The sequence below is a fragment of the Magnolia sinica genome, chromosome 4, assembly GCF_029962835.1.
Source record: "Magnolia sinica isolate HGM2019 chromosome 4, MsV1, whole genome shotgun sequence".
NCBI lineage: Eukaryota > Viridiplantae > Streptophyta > Magnoliopsida > Magnoliales > Magnoliaceae > Magnolia > Magnolia sinica.
Window position 1 is genome coordinate 100,955,730 of NC_080576.1, and position 16,541 is coordinate 100,972,270.

General features: G+C 40.1%; 1 protein-coding gene across 5 annotated transcripts in view; it reads right to left on the reverse strand.

Annotated features, from left to right (window-relative positions):
- Positions 1–4,533: 4,533 nt before the first annotated feature.
- The window catches only part of LOC131243524 (cell cycle checkpoint protein RAD17), a 38,332-nt gene continuing 26,324 nt past the window's right edge, over positions 4,534–16,541 (reverse strand). For all 5 annotated transcript variants that reach the window (XM_058242934.1, XM_058242935.1, XM_058242933.1 and 2 more), the window contains 5 exons: positions 15,792–16,179; positions 12,879–12,998; positions 12,139–12,355; positions 11,957–12,017; positions 4,534–5,086 (listed from right to left, as the gene is read on the reverse strand). In XM_058242934.1, the coding sequence (XP_058098917.1) occupies positions 4,838–5,086; positions 11,957–12,017; positions 12,139–12,355; positions 12,879–12,998; positions 15,792–16,179 (1,035 nt within the window). In that variant the 3' untranslated portion in view covers positions 4,534–4,837. The remainder of the gene's footprint in view (positions 5,087–11,956; positions 12,018–12,138; positions 12,356–12,878; positions 12,999–15,791; positions 16,180–16,541) is intronic.

Genomic DNA, 16,541 nt, shown 5'->3' on the forward strand with positions numbered 1-16,541 from the left:
ATGCCGTCCATTAGTTTTTGCAGCTGATTTTTAAGGTGTGGTACTAAAAATAAAGTAGATATAATTCTCTGGTGGGCCACATCTTAGGGATTGAATGTCTACCATTAAAAGCTTATCAAGGACTATAAAAGTTTTGGGTCAAGCTGATATTTGTGGTTTCCCTTCATAACAGGTTGGACGGTAAATAATCATTATGGAGGGCCTTAGGAAGATTTTAATGGTGGGAGTTCATCTTAACCGTCGGATTTTGTCTGCTAAATTTGGACTGATGTGTATTTTATTTTCAGCCATTGTTTATAGCCAATAGTTGGACGACTTGCGTCGTTTGATCAGTGTCGTTCTAGGGGTATGATCTATCCACAGTCGTCCCATAGATTTGGAGAATCAGGATTTTCATACACGTATTTGCCACGTGGCACCATTTTGCAAAGGGTCGTGATCCATGGGACCCAGATTTCCTGTGCTGGAATGCCAGGTGGGGCATGCTTGTCAGGAATCTACTCCGTACAAGCTCATTTTAAGACATGCTAACAAAAATTAGTCAGAATCGAAAACTCAAGTTCGCCATTTGGGAGAAAGAAATGACTAGAGTTGAAACTTTTATAGGCGCCATCTTGATGCTTATATGTCATCCAAACCGTTTATAAGGTTATTTTCAATGAGATTAAGTGAAAATAAGAAAAACTTATCATGATATAAAACTTTTGTGACCAAATGAATGTGTCAACGGTGTTTATTGAATTCCCATTGTTTCCTCTTGTGTGGCCCATTTGAGTTTTGTACTCATCTCATTTTTGGTCACATGCCCTAAGATTAGCTCGCAAAAAGGATGAACGGAGTAGATTTATGGCAAACATCATAGATAGCCCCACCTAACATCCCGCTACAGGAACTTTTAACAGGAAATTCGCGTCCGTGATCCAAGTGCACGACTCGGCTGGTAACCAGCGATGTAGGTGGCACCCTGTCCGCGGGACCCACATAGACATGTAATACATAATCTACGTCGACCATCCCTTTTTTTCAACTCATTCAATGGCATCAACCCAAAATCAGTCGAATAAAAATCTCATGTCACCACAGGAAATAGCGGTCATTGAACGTCCCCTATTAAAACCTTTCTATGGCCCATTGTAATGTTTATTTTCCATCAACCTATTGATAAGTTGAAACAGATATGTATGGAATGGAAACAAAAATATCAACTGAATCCAAAACTTTTGTGGCCCACAAAAAGTTTTAATAATCATTCGCCACTAGTTTGTGGAAGTGTGGTCCACCTGAAATTCATGCCTGGTTAATTTTTTGGATTATACCATAAAATGAGTTGGAAAACGGATGGGGGGCATACATATACAACACATGTATCAATGTGGGCCCCACGGTCAGGTAACCACCCACACCGCCGGATCAGGGTACCAGCCAAGTCACAGTCGAGATCCATCAGTCTAGTCTTTCCAAGCGAAAGACTATGGCTGTGCACGAACCAATTTAGCTTGGTTAACTTGCCCAATTTAACTAAAAAAAATTCGATTCAACTTAGTTTGGAACTGTGTTCGAGCTGAGTCACACTGTTTTTTTAGCGTGAAAAAGTTTTAAACTGAATTTGAGCTTAGCCAAGCTTGACTCAATTCGATTCGAACTTGGATCGGTGACTCATTTACCTTGATATCATTGTTGCTCACCAAGTGGTTGATGAAATGACTCAACCAAGTGTTGACCGGTGACAAGGAAGGTGTGTATATGAAATAAATATTTTTTTTCTTAATTTTAAAACTGCCTACAAGGTGTTTTAATGAAATACCCATAAAACCATTCTTGCCGTTTTACATATAATAAGATTTAGAATGTGCAGTTCTTAAGTTTGTGAAAATGTTGCACAGATAAACTTGGCTCAATCTTGGCTCAAACTGGCAAACTCAGCTCAATCTTGGCTTGAACTAGCCCGAACGGCTAACCAAGTTGAGCTGAGTTGGCCAATCAGGCTTGACAGCCGAGCCGAGCTGAGTTTAAGCTAGGGTCAGCATAGTGTGAGCGCCAAGCTCAACTCGGCTCGACCCGTGTACAGAAAGACAATAGAACGCATCTGGTGCTCTTACTCCCTTTTCGGTAAACATCAACCACTTCATCTATCCGCATGCGAGGGATCCGGACCATCCATTTCGTGCCTCCTATTGTAGATGGTCGGTGACAGAAACCACACCAGCTGTAATATGATCATAGCCATCAATTGGATGATTGTGATGATTGGAAATGGACAGTTACCAAAAAGTCCGACTAACTGTCAACTTTCTGTAGTAAAAAATCCTGAAATTGCCGATGGGATTTTCCAACCACTGTGATTGGGATGTAAGGACGCAGATTGCGAGGTGACCGGACGCGGATTGCAAACTGACCGACATCAACGTCGCTTCTGGTCAATGCTATGTGGGCCCACCGTGATGTATGCGTTTTATCATTGCCGTCCATTCATTTTGAGCTTTAGTGCATGAAACTAAAAAATGAGGCAGATCCAAATCTCCACGGTAAAACAGTTTATTTTTCATCCAACCTGCTGATTAAGTCACACAGACCTGGACGAAAGAATAACACAAAATCAGCTTGATCCAAAACTTTTGGGGTCCAGGGAAGTCATTAACGGTGGTCCTTCAATCACCACTGTTGCATGTGGTGTGGTCGACCTGAGATTTGGGCGTGCCTTATTTTTGGGCTCATGCCCTAAAATGATCTGGAAAAATGGATGGACGGCATGGATAAATTACATAAATCATGGTGGAGCCCACATAGCACCGACCGACTGGGTACTAGCAGGGTCAGCATGCAGTCCGCGTCCGTGGTGATCGTGCCACCACCGACCTCCGTGGCGGCAGAACTCTGTGGGGCCCACTGTGATGTATGTGTTATATCGTCCATCCGTTTTTCGAGCTCGTTTTAGTCCATGATCCCAAAATTGAAAACTTCTTGGGGCCAAGGAAGTTTAAGATCAATCTGATATTAGTGTTTACCCTTCATCCATGTCCGTGTGGCCTTATGAACAGGTTGGATGACTAATAAACATTACTGTGGTCCCTAGGAAGGTTTCAACCGTGGAACTCATTGTCCCCACTGTTTCTTGTGGTGTGGTCCACTTGAACTTTGGATATGCTTCGGTTTTAGAGCAAATGACTAAAATGAGCTGCAAAAATGAATGAACGGCATGGATACAATAAATACATCACGGTGGACCCCACAGAGTCCTGCCACCGCGGAGGTCGGTGATAGCAGGGTCACGACGCGTTGGCTGGGCTTGAACTGAGCCCGAGGCCCGCAGGTCGGGGCCAGAGACGGAGATTTTACCAGGAGCTATGTTAAGCGCACAAGCGTGTGCAATAAAGCTCATGTACATGCCACCACATGTGCCAGCATGGCCATAGGTGCGAGATCCAATCCATCCATCAGGTTGGTCAGACCTTCTACATGTTTCCCAAAAATAAATCTGGTCCAGTTTGTATGTGAGCCCCAAGATTAAAAGCTGGTGGATGGGTTAGAAAAACTAAACAAGTTTTCCACTTTTGCACACTGTGGCCCGTCTGACCAGTAGATCAACCTGATTCTTGGAACAGGGCATCAATATAGTTATGCACTTCTAATGCATGGATTGGATCTTTGACCTATCACAACATGCTGGAAGACGTATGGCATGTACATGTACAAAGCTCTTGACCCAGTAACGTGTGGCAATGAGTCGGACCAGCCCAAGCCCAACCCTTTCAATAAACAGGCCAACAATTCTAGCCCTTAGTCGATTACTTTGTAACCTCACCCAGCCACCTAAAACTCATCAAGATAAAACTCATTTTAGGGCCTGTTTGGACGTATCTTCTGCAAAAAAGGTTTCACAAATCTCATTTTCTTAGTTGACATCTTTAGCAAGTAAAGATTTCAGAATTCATGAGGGGGCTTGTAAAAGTGCATCCAAACACAAATGACAAAATAAAGTACAGCTCAAAATGGCATTTAAAAAACCCCTTTTGGGGTGCGTTCCAAAGGGCCCTTAAAGAAGGGAATATGGGACAAGGCATCTCAGACTACCCAATTATTAACATGCATTACATACAGCATAATGTATTCAATTCAATAAGGTGACAGTAATGTTATATTATTTACTTGTTTCTCTTATATTAAGATGGATGAGCTGCAAGTCAAAGACAGAATTATAAATGAATCCATTCAAATAATTTTTTTAAAAAGGCCTAATTATTGTCACATACCAACTTCGCTTGCAAATCCAGTTTTTGAATGTTCTAAACCAGACCTTCGTCCTCTCGAATTCTGCCTGAGATACCATACAGGCCCGGGTTTTCAAGGGTGGACCAATCAAAATTCAACATGTATACATGTGACCACCTGATCAATGCACCTGCCTGATTTTTGTGCCAGGACATCAACATGTTGGGGAAAATTTTGTGGCTTGGATGTGCCCGGCACATGCCAGGCAGCCAAGTACAGGGAGGTGCATGTATACTTAGCAAAACTCTCAACTCTATCAGGACATTGTCTGAAAACTGAGTCAAGAATCCCAACCCAGACTCTCCCAGTCGCTGAAACATCACCCATTGTTTACATGCATTTACAAAATGAAAGGCAGCGAATCCATTAGCCCAGACAAATTCCAGCATGCCATTTGCGGAATCTGATCATAACAGTTCTAATAATTCCTTTACAGAAATTGACCCATCATCAGATTTTTGTAGTTCTCAAACCAATAGGACAGTAAAAAGAAAGAATATTAGAACAAGAACATGCTAGGCTGCCTGAGGATTCATGCCACATTTCCAGAGCAACAGCATGAATATGCTTACCAATCTTCTATTTCATCCCCTTCGCTTTCCGCTGAACTTTCGGCCTTTAATTCATCTAGAACCATCTGATTGGAGTAATCGCTTTCTGCCTTTCTGCCTTTAATTGGCTTCTTGTGGACTTGAGGATCTTCAGAAGCTCTAAATCTGAGCCATTTAAGGGCGGGCTTGTACTCCGTAGCCATTACAGACAATCCAGATGAGCCAAAGCTATTGTAAGCTTCCAATCTAGCTACCACCATTTGATTCTGCACCCATCAGCATAAACAAATAAAACAAAATACACGGGAATACTACAGAAAAGGGGATGTTCCTGTAAGGTTGAGGTCGAGCTATGTGAGCCGCACCATGATGTGTATGTGGCATCTGAACCGTGCATCTGGTGACTCCCCTCTAAAACATGGTGGGGCCCACAGACAATCAGGAAGATTTTAATGGGTTGACTTCGACTTTCAACTTTTTCCTGTGCTGCAGCCCACCAAAGTCATGGATCAGGCAACATTTTGGGCTCCGGGCCTAACAGAAGAAACACATCTGATGGACAGGGTGGATTGTTGACGCATGGTGGGGCCCATAGAGCTCAACCTTAACACAACTTAAGGTAAGAACGACCCTATAGGAATATTTCCCACAGAAAAACAGAAGTGGATAAAAGGATGGAGATAGGGGAACTGATATCTACATTCCATGTCTTTTACATAGCACCTTTTCCTTTTGTTCTCTTTTACTTTTTATTTTCTTGGCAAAAGCAGAAAAACTACAAAGAAAAGAGGTGCATGTATCAATTGAGAACATGAGATGTAGATATCACTACCCCAAATCATTTCTAAGATTCTCTCTTTCATGTATTTCCCTGTAATTTTGTTGACATTGATCCATATCCCATTTAACTACAGACATTTAGGTGCTTTTTGGACATGGGAATCCTAACTAATAAGATTTTTTATCCAAAAGGATTTTGTTTCATTCGAAACATTCCTGACCTAGGCAGAAACGTGTTAAAAGATTGTAACTCTCTCACACAACTTGTTCCATCTCCCACTCAAAAACTGGAGCGGATAGGGCTATCCTATATCTGATGGAGGTAGCATACAGGCTGACTTAACCTAGTGATTGAGTTGACTTATCCCAGTCAAGGTCTAGTAATGAGTGGTTGGTCTGCAATCAGATCTAAAGTGACATTTTCCTTTTTCCTTTTTTTTCCCCCTTTTTGCCTGCATTGGCATCAAGAAAATTTAATGATGAAGAAAACGAAACAAATGCAATATGGAGACCTACATTCCATCAATTTCATAAATTGTGGCAACTCCCTTAAATGTAGCGGCATATGCCTGTGCATCAATCCTACTGTACCAGTGAACAGAGCATTGCCCCAAAATCACACTGCCTAACCAATCATAACCAGTATCTGGCATTGCCTGCTGAATTTGGACTCTGGCCATTGTCTTTCAATTACCGAATGAATATCCACCATGTGGATGTTTGTAATTGCCTGATTGGTGTAACATCATAGCTAGGCTCCATCAGAAATGGTGCCTACAATTCGTACCATCAGATTGGTATGCAGGTACACATGTACAGTGGATGAGCTGCCATATTTTGACTCCCTACAATTAGCCTGGAGACCCAACTAATCTATTTAGTATTTGCATAACTAAATGTATCATGTGCTGATGCAATCTCTTTGGGATGTGGACCATGTGGTGACCGAAAGTTGTCGGGTTGGAAAAGTCGGTATCTGCCCTTGGGAGGTAAAATTACATTGATCAAGTCAGCCCTTGCTAGCATGCATGTCTTACTAATGTCACTCTTCCAATGCCTAACTAGCGTAATTCATAGGTTTGAAAAAAAAAAAAAATTTATCAAGGGACTTCCTTAGCAAGGTGCAGAAGTGGAAACAAAATTCATTTGATACAGTGGGAGGGCCAAAGAAACAAGGTGGCTTGGGAATTAGAAATCTTAAGTTCTTCAATTTGGCTCTTCTGGGTAAATGGCCTTGGAAATTTGGGGAGGAGAATGTTCATCTGTGGCATTGGGTGGCCTCTTGTAAATATCGAGCTGAGGAAGGTGGGTGGTTCCCAATTCCCAAGGTCCTCGGTTCAATTCAGAGCATCAGGTATTTCGACGGTGGTGTTTGAAGTAGTGAAATCCTTCAAGAATCAAGAGGGAGCTCGGTTTTAGACCAGGAGAAGGGTTGAGAGTCTGATTCCACGTGGATTACTAGTGTAGAGATAATGCCTATCCCTAGTATTTCCCTCAATATTCAGATTGGCTCAGGAGAATGGCCCGATCTGTGAAACTTGGCTATGGTGAGGGAGGTAACATTGCTTGGTGTCCTCCGTCCATAAAAACTTCATGAAGAAGAGATAAAAGATGTGGTCCACTCATGTGCCTTCTCCAGCACTCAAGTCTGGATTTGGAGGAACCCGATCAATGGTTGTGTAACATGGATAAATCGGGCCCAAAGGTCCTCCTGGTGTCCTTGCCTTCTCGTGGCTTGTGGCTGAAAACAAGTTGATCAAGAGTGCTAACCTCAAAAAAAGAAGCCTTCCTTTTATTAAAGGATGTCCTTTGTGTCTTTGGGAGGCAGAATCTGTGTGTCATTCTGCATTGTTCGTTCATCCAAGTTGTTTGCTGGAAAGTCCTTTCTTACTCCAGGTCAAGTGGGTGATTCCTAATCTATTGGGAAGTTGTTCTGAACCTGGCATGGTGTGGCCATGGAATGCAAGAGAAGGAAGGTGCTGTGGTGGATTTTCATGCTTCCCGTGTAATGTCAGTATGGTTCAAGCACAACAAATGGATTTTTAGCAATTCGAGATATCACTTTGATCTGGTCTTTCTCAATGGTAAGTTATCTTGTATTGGAATGGAGGAAAGCCATATTTGATTCAGGGGATTGGTGTAGGGCTGAAAGTCAGGCGGGTTGGTACTCAACCCTAGCCCAACCCAAGGTTCCTGTACCTCAACCCTAACCTAACCCAACCCAACCTCGGGTTGGAAATTCTCAACCCAAGCGGGCTCGGTTGGCTTGGCTAATGCTCTAAAATGATCTCTCCAAATGGATGGACGGCGTGTATACAACACATACATCATGGTGGGGCCCACAGAACTTGGTGACATCACTTCGTAGGAGTAAGTTTTAATATAACATTCTCTTTGGAAGCGGAATCGATGGACGGTTGGATGCGGATTTCCTACAAAAAAGTAAGCAGATCCAAGCATATTTGGTGTGTGGCCTTTGGTGAGCCCACCTTGATAAATGTGTTTCATATCCACACCACCCATCCGTTTTTTCAGATCATTTAATGACGTTATCCTAAAAATTAAGTAGATCCAAACCTCTATTGGACCAACACTAAAGTATAATAACATTATAATGAGTGCGGATAATCTGTGTTGAAGGCACAAGAAAATTCAGTGTCGTGGCTTCTCATTGTTCCACTTCATCACCGATGACTCCAACTAACAAGATATGTTGGATTTCTCTCTCCCAAATAGATTGCCTGCTACACAACACGGTTTTTAGCGTGTGGAACTTGTTGGGGCCCCATGGTGATTTATGTTTTAGATCCGCACCGTCCATCAATTTTTACAGATCATTTTGGAGCATGAGCCCAAAAATGAGGCATATCCAAAGCTCAAGTGGACCACACCATAGAAAGCAGCAGGGATTAAATGACTACTGTTGAAACCTTCCTAGGGTCCACTATAAGGTTTATTTGCCATCTAACCTCTTCATAAGGTCACATAGACCAGGATGAAGAGAAAACACAAATATCATCTTGATCAATGCCTCTTGTGGCCTTAAGAAGTTTTCAACCGTAGGCATCCAATACCTATTGTTTATGTAGTGTGGCCTACTTGAGCCTTGGATTTGCCTTGTTTTCTATCCCATTCCCTACAATGGTATGGAAAATGGATGGACGGTGTGGATCTGATACATACATCATGATAGGGCCCACAAAAGTTCCACATGTCAACACTTCTAGTTTTCTTCTCTCGACATGGAATGTGATGCGCCAAGGGAGCAGATTAGGTGAGACCTTGGCCTCACCCAAGACGGTGCGGCCCTGACCATGGTGGTCACCATGATGTGTGTATTCCTTATCCACCCCATCCATCCTTTTTCCCAGATCATTTTAGGGTATTATGCAAAAAATGAAGCAAATTGAATTATCAGGTGAACCATACCACAGGAAATAGTGGTGATTGACCATTAATGGGCCACAAAAGTTTTGGATCAAGCTTATATTTGTTTTTTTCCTTCATCTAGGCTTACGTGAACTCATCGACAAATTGGATGGCAAATAAAATCTACGGAAACATTAACTTGCGCCCCAAGAAGTTTTTAATGGTAGGGTGTTCAATCACCACTAGTCCAGGTGATAATTGGATCTTATTTTTTGGGATCATGCTTCTAAAATGATCTGAAAAAATGGATGGATTGAGTGGATACAAAATATGCACAGTAAGGGCTGCAAAGTCTTGGGTAAGGGCGGGGTGTCCCGTATCGGTATCGGTTGGCGTAACGGTGACCTCCAAAACCGATACGGATACGGGGGCGTAACGGTGATACGGGGGCGTAACGGCCCGTAACGGTGCAAAATTTTTTTTTTTGCCAAAAAAATATGAAAAAATATGGATTAAATCCGGAATATTCTAAGCATTCCAAATATGCATTCATTTATAAATTGGAACATGTTTATGGTGGTGTAACGGTCCACTCTTTGGTGAGAAGTTGTATCGGATTGTCTGATGAATTTATGAACCAGATAACCTGAATTTGACTACAAAATTCATATCAATGATAGATATATTAGAATGAATGTAATATGAAAATATCTTACATTTAGGTGTTTGCAATTATTTTTGAGGGCCAAAATTCATGCGTAAATAGAAAAAAATATATAAAAAAGATATAAAATGGCACCCCAAATATGTAAAATGCACATTAACATGTTCTACTATGATTAACACATCATATGACATCATTAAAACAGCAAAAGAATCATTAAAAAATGATTTTTTGAATTTTCAAAAAACGGGCCGAAATAAATGCGTAAATAGAAAAAAATATAAAAAAAAATATAAAATGGCACCCCAAATATGTAAAATGCACATTAACATGTTCTACTATGATTAACACATCATATGACATCATTAAAACAGCAAAAGAATCATTAAAAAATGATTTTTCGAATTTTCAAAAAAAGGGCCGAAATAAATGCGTAAATAGAAAAAAATATAAAAAAATATAAAATGGCACCCCAAATCTGTAAAATGCATATTAACATGTTCTACTATGATTAACACATCATATGGCATCATTAAAACAGCAAAAGAATCATTAAAAAATGATTTTTCGAATTTTCAAAAAAAGGGCCAAAATAAATGCGTAAATAGAAAAAAATATAAAAAATATATAAAATGGCACCCCAAATCTGTAAAATGCACATTAACATGTTCTACTATGATTAACACATCATATGACGTCATTAAAACAGCAAAAGAATCATTAAAAAATGATTTTTCGAATTTTCAAAAAAAGGGCCAAAATAAATGCGTAAATAGAAAAAAATATAAAATGGCACCCCAAATCTGTAAAATGCACATTAACATGTTTTACTATGATTAACACATCAAATGGCATGATTAAAACAGCAAAACAACCATTAAAATTTGATTTTTCGATTTTTAAAAAAAAGGGCCAAAATTCATGCGTAAATAGAAAAAAATATTAAAAAATTATTAAATGGCACCCCAAATCTGTAAAATGTACATTAACATGTTCTACTATGATTAACACATCATATGACAATGATTGGTAGGCTTCCCTCTTGAAACCATTATCCACTTTATGTCCCAATGTAACCTGTTCGAGCAGCGTGTCGAAAAGAACTTGATCCAATTCTCTAGTCCATTTGATTTTAGCCGCTCAAGCCAGGCTCAGTGAGGGATGTCACGGTCTTCCCACGTGGAGAACATCGAGTTGGCACCACAAGTGTCTTAACAAGTGATTGCATCGGTGTCGATGTTTCATTGGATCTACGTAACCGATTTGGCACAGGCTAGGGTCTCACCAAATCCACTCCCTTACACCACATAGCAAGCAATGGAATTTCTTGATGTGTTAAATTTACATGGGTATCATGATAATGTATTTCTTAAATCCAAACCGTCCATCTAAATTTTTAGATCATTCTAGGATATGAGCCCAAAAAAATGCAAATCCAAATCTAAAGTGGACCACACCACTAAAAACAGTAGGAATTGATGCTACCGTCGAAAACTTTTTGGGGCTACAGAAGGCTATGATCAAGTTGATATTTGTATTTTAACTTCCTCCAGGTATGTGTGATCTTATGAACAGATCAGATGGAAAATAAGACTCACAGTTGGCCCTAGGAAAGTTTCAATGGTAGTTTGTTCAATCCTTACTTTTTGTGGTGTGGTCCACTTGAGCTTTGAATGTGCCTCATTTTTGAGGTCATGCTCTAGAATGATCTGTAAAAATTGATGGATGGTGTGGATCTAAAAAACAAATTATTGTGGGGCCCAGAGAAGTTCCGCATGTTAAAAGTCGTGTTGTGTAGCACGAAGTCTATTTGGGAGAGAAATTCAGCGTATCTTGTTAGCTTAAGTCATCGGAAATGACGTGGACTAATGAGACGCGACAGCACTGGAACTTCTTGTGTCTTCAACATAGACGATCCGCACTCAATTATAATTTATAAGTAACTTGGATATCGATCAGGTTCGGGTTGGGTCGGGCAACCCAAGCCCGACCAAAATTTTATCGTGATAGTGTTTACATGGCCCAAGCCCGAGACTGAACTCGATATATCCTACCCGAGCCTAACCCAATGTCGGGTCGGTCACAGGTCGGTCGGGTTGAACCTGCCCGACTTTCAGCCCTAGATTGGTGGGGCTTTTTGTCAGGTTTTTGGGTTTCTTGTATACTAGATGATGGCATGTCATCCTTTCTTTCTTTCTTTCTTTTCTTCTTTTTTTTTTTCTTTTTTTTTTTTTGCAATAAAACTTTGGAATCCTTCACACAAAAAGTCTTGATGCAACCATTACTTGTGAGAACATAAAGGAAACTTTGAAATCAAACTCACCTTATTATGACGATAGGACTGCTCAACCTGCCAAAGCTTCGGGCTACGGATGGAGTGCCACCTGCTTTATCGCAATATTTGGGATAACAGAAATCATCTTTGGAATTCACTGTTTTGCACATTAGATAAACCACACGCCTATAAAAATAAAAATAAAAATAAAAATAAAAATAAAATCAGACCTGGATGGTGAGGGATGTGAATTTCCAAACATCACCCCCCGCACAGCAACTGAAGCAGCAACTAGTTCTGCAACATTTTCGAGCTGGTCATATGTGCCAGTTATCATCCGCGAGATGGGCCGATGCAAAGTAGCATTGAGAAAGCAGTCAGCATCACTTAGATAAGAGGCAACACTCCATGCATCGTCAATTGCTTCCTCACTTAAAAAATCTAGCACTGCATGAAAAGATGCATACTGTTGGAGGCAAGATGGTAGTCTGTACATCAAATACTAAATTTAGTGGATCTGGTCCCATGACTTATGCCTAAGTCCGTCATCAAGCACTAAATCTTTGTACATGTGGCACACGTACAAGATCAAACTGTTCATTGACCACAGAAAAAAGAGAGAAAAAAAGAACAAATAAAAAGAAAAAGAGCAATGCCTAGATGCCTACTGAATTTATTTATTTTTTCTCAATTCAATGTTGACAGTGGGACTTTCTTCTCACATCTATTTGCAATCATCAAAGATCTATGATCAGTGGCTAGGATAATCAGAGTGGTGGGATTCTTGGGTACAGCCCATTAATGATAGGCTGAGCAAATGAATAGTCAGATTCCATATAAATGTGCCACATGTACAGATATAGGGTGCTTGATAACTAGCTTAGATGCGAGTGACCACACCAGCTAATTTTCCTATTTTTATAATACATCTTTCATGAAGCAGGTACATTTCAGAAAATAGGATGATCACCATTTTCATGAAGAAAATCAGCAATCCGCCTTGCTTGTCCATGTGCTTGACTAAGAACTTTCTCTGGAGCATCCATTTTTAGCGGAAACCTCACAAACCTCTCCTGTAGAAGAAATGGATCTTGCCAACAGAAGTGAAGAATAAGATCAGCTTCAAGACAAGGATCATGCAACAACTCCATAAAAGATTCTTCAAGATAAAAGATCTTATTGGCAGTTAGCTTCCTCTAATGAAAAATTAAGACAGAAGAATTTTCAATGAAATCTCTCTCTAATGATTTTCGACTTCTTCTATTACGCCTGAGAATGACATAAAAATTGAGAGGCCTGACTTCATTCTCATGCCCTAAACAAATAAATATCCAACCATGGCCAAAGCGCATTATCCCGAATAGAGAATGACAGCAAGTTCAACCATATTGTTTCACTGGGATTACTAGAACAAAAGGTGGAGATGTTCTATAGAATGCCAAATGGGAAGGCTCAACATCGATATTCCAGCTAACAGGCACACTCCAATGGTACCGGTACCGCCATAAGCTACAGCGATGCTAGGCATATGTGAGGCTCATGTTACCTCTAGGGCCCAAAAGTTAGGCTTGATCCATAAATCAGGTGGGCCATTCCACAGGGAACAAGTTGAGAGGAGATGCCCACCCTTGACTTATGCGGGGGTCTCACTGTGTTGTTAATATGGAATCCAGGCCACTCATACCTTTCATCTGGCATTGATAAAGGTTCAGACTAAAACAATCAGTCTCGCCTTAAAAAAGGGGTTGGGTCACCTTGTCGTCATCAAAAAAAAAAAACTCAGGCTGGTTTGCAACTCAGCTCAGCCACGGTGCAAATCAAGGGTGGAAATTCCCTTGCAACTCGTTCCTATAGATCTAATTCTCAGGACCCGGGGGTAACGTGATGTCACGCTTGGATGTGCTGAATACATCACATGGACCCCACATCTGCTACCACCATAAGCTTATGGTGGTACTGGTACCACTGAAGCACACCCCTCCATCTAAATGTTTCACAACAACTTGAAGATAACGCCTCAGAAATTCATCAACTGCTAGGGTTTCATGTAGAAAGAATAAAAAGAAATAAATTCTATTAATAAATAACAGAAAGTTGCAATTCAAATACTTCACACCCTCATCAGAAAACCAACCAGCAACTCCTAATTGACAGGGAACTGAAAATAGTTGCACAGAGCGTGAATTTGGAAGCAGTAGGGGATTCGGGTGCAAGATTGGGAAGCATTTATTTCAATGTGTTAGCAAGTATAAATGGCTAAGGAGCAAGAGAGGAAGTGGGATTCCAAAGCAGGAGCAGCACATCGGAAGAAGGTTCCTGCAACTAAGAAACTAATTAAATTTAAAACTAAAACAAAGAGGCTAACTCTCAATAAAATAAGAAACTGTCGTTAACTAATAGAAAGTCCTAAAGTAGGAAACAAGAATGGAAGTGTGTCATGGGTTTTGGGTGCAAGATAGGGAAGCGTTTGTTTCAAAGTGATAGCAAATATAAACAGCCAAGAAGCCCTAAACTATGTTTGAACAAAAAATTTTGTAGAATTTCACTGAAACGTAGCTCTCGTTGAGTAGAAAAATAACCCACACACGCTTGTGAGTAAGAACATGCACAAGAGAGAGAGAGAGAGAGAGAGAGAGAGAGAGAGAGAGAGTTCCTGCAAAACTTCATTGAAACAAAGCTCCACACTCTTATGAGTAACATCACACCCAGTGTTTGAAATATTGGTATCACGTTACATATCACACCCTTGGGATACAGATACGTATCAGTTATCTCAAGGGATATATTGTATTGGGTAATTTATTGCACTTTTTGTGAAACATGGGAAAACATTGGAAAGTGATTGAATTTTTCAATGAAACTTCAGTAATTGTTAAAAAAGACCTCAATACATACTTTTAAATCATAGCATCTCAAAAAAGAAGTGCACATAATAAGTTTCCTTTGTATAGGGTCCTAAGTTATGTGTTGCCTGAACTAATGCAACTATATTCAAATTGAATGCATACATTTAGAGTGTGCATATGATGATCATTTTATCAAACACTCCTAAATACTTCGAAATTAGTCTCAATTGACCGTTATTTGAAGGTAAGTTTCGAAAAAAATAATATTTTAATCATTTTTTATTAATTTTTAATTAACAAATGATTTTATTTTCCGAAAATTGACGAGGACTTAACAAATTAACATATCAGCCCTCATTCATGCTTGATTTCATGTTTGGAGTGCAACATTGCAAGCAATTTGGGAGAAATTGGAGGAATTTCAAATTTTTCCCAAATTGGACCACCTATGCTCAAATTTCAAAATTAGAGTGTATATGATGATCATTTCATCAAATACTCCTAAATATTTCAAAATTAGTCTCAATTGATAGCTGATTGAAGGAAATTTTCGAAGGGAAAAAAAAAACATGGAGAACATGAAGAACCAATGGATATCGAAATCAAAGCTCCAACTCCATGATTTTTCATGTAAAACATGAACAAACAATGAATTTGTAACCATTTGACATTGATTTAACATACTTTCAGCAAAGACGAGGGGAGGATTAGAAATTGAAGGTGCTCACCAAATCGAACATGTGGGATATATCGGCACTACCTGTGCGTTTCGTATCGCACAGGTGGGATACAAGATATATTGTGGGAAATATCGGCCAAAATCATTCATATTTAAAACATTGATCACACCCATGCATGTGCGCGTGCACACACCGAATGAGGGAGAGAATATCAGTCAGTAATAAAGTAATTAAGTATCAATCAGCAATGAAGTAACACAGCAAGCCTTCACTACTTTTAGAGGTTTGAGAATCCAAGTTGCACATCACTTGAAAGTGTTAAAACCTCTGATAAACTTGCAAGTTGCCTTTACGTACCTGAACCAGCAGCAGATACAGTCTCTCTCTTGTTGTGCAGAAACTTCCCCAAAGCATGAAACAGAGAAAGCGTTTCATCTCTGCCAAATGGTAACAGAAATTTGTCATCCAAATCCGCCTCACAACCAGCACTTGGAAATTGTAACGAATTGATCACGTCTTCTTTTCCCTTTGAATGAGTGATTGACAGAGCAGATAAAGGTAAAGAAAGCATCAGATCTGGTCTCAGACAGAAGTATTGTAGAGATGTTATCGCGTGTCTGATGTCACCTCCACTGGATTTTGCTATCTGATCTACACATTCGCCAGACACATTACACTGCTCCTCTCCGCATATTCTAGAAAGACTCTTTTTAATGGAATTTACAGTAAGAGGATTGAAAGCCACCTGCAATGAGTTTCCCAGAAGCAATTTGAAATAGTTGGAAATACAATGTGAAATGGACATTGCATGGCTACTCGCAAGAGCAGGAATCTGCACCCTGAACTCTCCATGGGTACCAATCTAGCACATTTGTAAGATTGAGTAGTTTGTCTGGTAGGCCCCAGCATGTATGCATTGTGGCCCTAAAATCATGCCAGTCCAACCATTGGGGACATAAGTGTACCAAGAAATGGACCCTTTACAGAAAATTTACTGTAAATGTGCAGTCCACTTGATCACCAGACTGGCCTGATTTTAGAACCACAACACATACACAGTTGGGCCAACTCTCTTACTGATGTCAACAAGCCAGCTCAGGATCAACC